Here is a 2,346-nt window from a genome sequence, read left to right as displayed (position 1 = left end):
CAAAATTAAGCTGAATATGAATCGGTCACTCGAAGAACATACATTCATATTTATATTTTCAAAAATTTTAAGATCCAAGACTAATCTTGGGGCTATAAATATTACTCGCTCCGTCTCCAATATAAAGACGAAGAAGTAAAATTCTTTAGTCCCTATAGATAGGCATAAAAACAATTTCAATGTGATTTCTTTCATATTTATCCTTATTAAAGAGCATGATGTTAACAAATTTAGTTAATATTTTCGTAATTCCCAAGAACAATTCCACTTTTCAATAATTTAGTGGGATAAAAACTCTTAATAAATTGAAATTTTCCATATTTCCTAAATAAATGTATTGGAATTGATGAGGGTAAATCAGGAAATATTAGGAAAATTTATAAAAACCATTTTTTTTTTATTCTATGAGAATTCAAATTGTCCGCCTATACAGGAGACGGAGGAAGTATAATACAAGTAGTTGTATTTATAATTTGAAAAATATTATAACGAAGCAATTCCACAAATCTGCTTAGCAGGCGGGGCATCCCAATTAACTGTACGTTTCTTCATCTCATCAAAATCTTTCACACATTTTTCGAATTTCGACTCCATAGCTCGTTTCCTAAGCTCGGCGAGTTTCTCTCCTGCAAATCGGTCAAAATTATTCTCCCAGCCGGATTCCCAGTCACCATGAGCATCACAGAGCTGAATCGTTCCCTTTTCCCCTTCAATCCTGCTCCAACCTACTTGTAGAATCTGCATAATATCATCCGCGCATTGACCAGCACAAACAGGTTTACATGGTCTACAATATGCCCCGCTGAGTGGACCCGGGCTCGACATTGCTGCAACAGGGAGACCATACCGAGTCGGTGGAAAATCAAACGTGTGAGCACTTACTACGCAGAAAGGAATAAAATTTTCAAAGAACTTTACACCTTGAGTAGTGAATTGAGCTTTGAAAGAACTCTCCGAGTTCATATGATGCAACCCTGCTGCGTCTAGTTGTGGTATTAGAGAGAACCGAGATAGTGCGACTTTTGAAGTGTTGAGATTACCGATTCCGAGTCTATCGTTCAATCCACGGTAGCTTGAACCTGCTGGGACTAGGTACTGATCATTTGGTAAGAAGTTATCTGGGGAAAGTGGAGCGTTCCAGTAGCCATCAACTCGGGTTCGGACGATCCAGTCGTAAGTACAGTTATTCTGTACTTGGAAGGCGTTGATCAGTGTTAGGCAACCTTCTACAAGGCTGAAGTATTGAAGCAAACCTTGTAAGCCGTTAGGAGAACCGTCTGGATCGAGAACACGCCGTTGAATCTCAGTCTCCTCTAACTTGGTCGGTTTAAAAATGCGAATCGAAGCGATTCTTGGAGCTATGTCTTTGAAAATTGAAAACTTGAACGAGTCTTTATCTAATGGAGAATTTAAGAAAAGATCTGCATTTGGGTAAACGTTCAATATATTCTCTGCTATTGACGGTCCAGTGAGTTCGAATTTTCTTGCTCCACCAACTAAGCACACAGCAATTCTTGACCTTAACAATAACTCTTTCTTTTTCTCATCTTCATTTCCCGACCGAGTCGAATTCGATACCGATTCACTAGTACTGTCGGAAGAATTTAATATGGATGGAATAGGAGGTAATGCATACGATGATGGTGATGATGATGAGAGATTAGAAAGAAAGTCTCTGAGAGGGGTAAAAGTCGAAAAGATATTAGTACTAGTCGAAGAAAGAGATAAATAAATTAAGAATGAAAAAGAAGGTAAGATTAATATAAGAAGACGGAAATTTATATATCTTCTTAACTGCATTGTTGATTTCCTTTAAATGACTTGGTAATCTTGTTTTTCTTGATGCTTCTCTGTTTGGGTTGGGTGAGGATTGATGTTGGTTTTAGGGTTTGATAACAGGGGGATAAGGAAACTCCCACTTTCAAAGAACAGTAGAATTTGACACAAAAATTTCCATCTAAAACATGAAAAGAAAAAAAGAAAAGAAAACAAGAAACTCTCCTTGTTGTTTATGGAGATATATGTAGCCGTTTCACCAGCCAAGGGAAGGGGAACATAGTTTTGCTGAACTTCTCCACTGCCCAAGAAGAATCATCTCTTCACGACTCGTCAAGAGTCATCTTTGCACGTTCTTTTTCGGCGACGTACTTGTTCTTTATTTCTAAATATCTGGATTAAGTTTCAATCATAAGAGACAATGGAGGAAAAAAATAAAGAAAAACATGTTGGGGTTTTTTTAACTGTTTTTCTCGAGTAATCCAGTAGGTCGGCAACTGCAGGCCACATGCTCGTAGAGAAGAATCAAGGACCGTTCGTCCAGCTGGTTCTACAAGATTGTAAAATAAA

The 2,346-nt window shown here is 37.7% G+C and overlaps 1 protein-coding gene across 1 annotated transcript; it reads right to left on the bottom strand.

Annotated features, from left to right (window-relative positions):
• Window positions 1-373: 373 nt before the first annotated feature.
• On the bottom strand, window positions 374-2,095 carry LOC113361835. The gene has a single exon (XM_026604934.1). The coding sequence runs from the start codon at window positions 1,798-1,800 to the stop codon at window positions 484-486; it is 1,317 nt and encodes a 438-aa protein (XP_026460719.1). The 5' UTR covers window positions 1,801-2,095; the 3' UTR covers window positions 374-483.
• Between the last annotated feature and the right edge of the window lie 251 nt (window positions 2,096-2,346).

Source organism: Papaver somniferum, chromosome 3 (genome assembly GCF_003573695.1).
Source record: "Papaver somniferum cultivar HN1 chromosome 3, ASM357369v1, whole genome shotgun sequence".
Lineage (NCBI taxonomy): Eukaryota > Viridiplantae > Streptophyta > Magnoliopsida > Ranunculales > Papaveraceae > Papaver > Papaver somniferum.
This window is presented reverse-complemented; position numbering and strand designations above follow the sequence as displayed.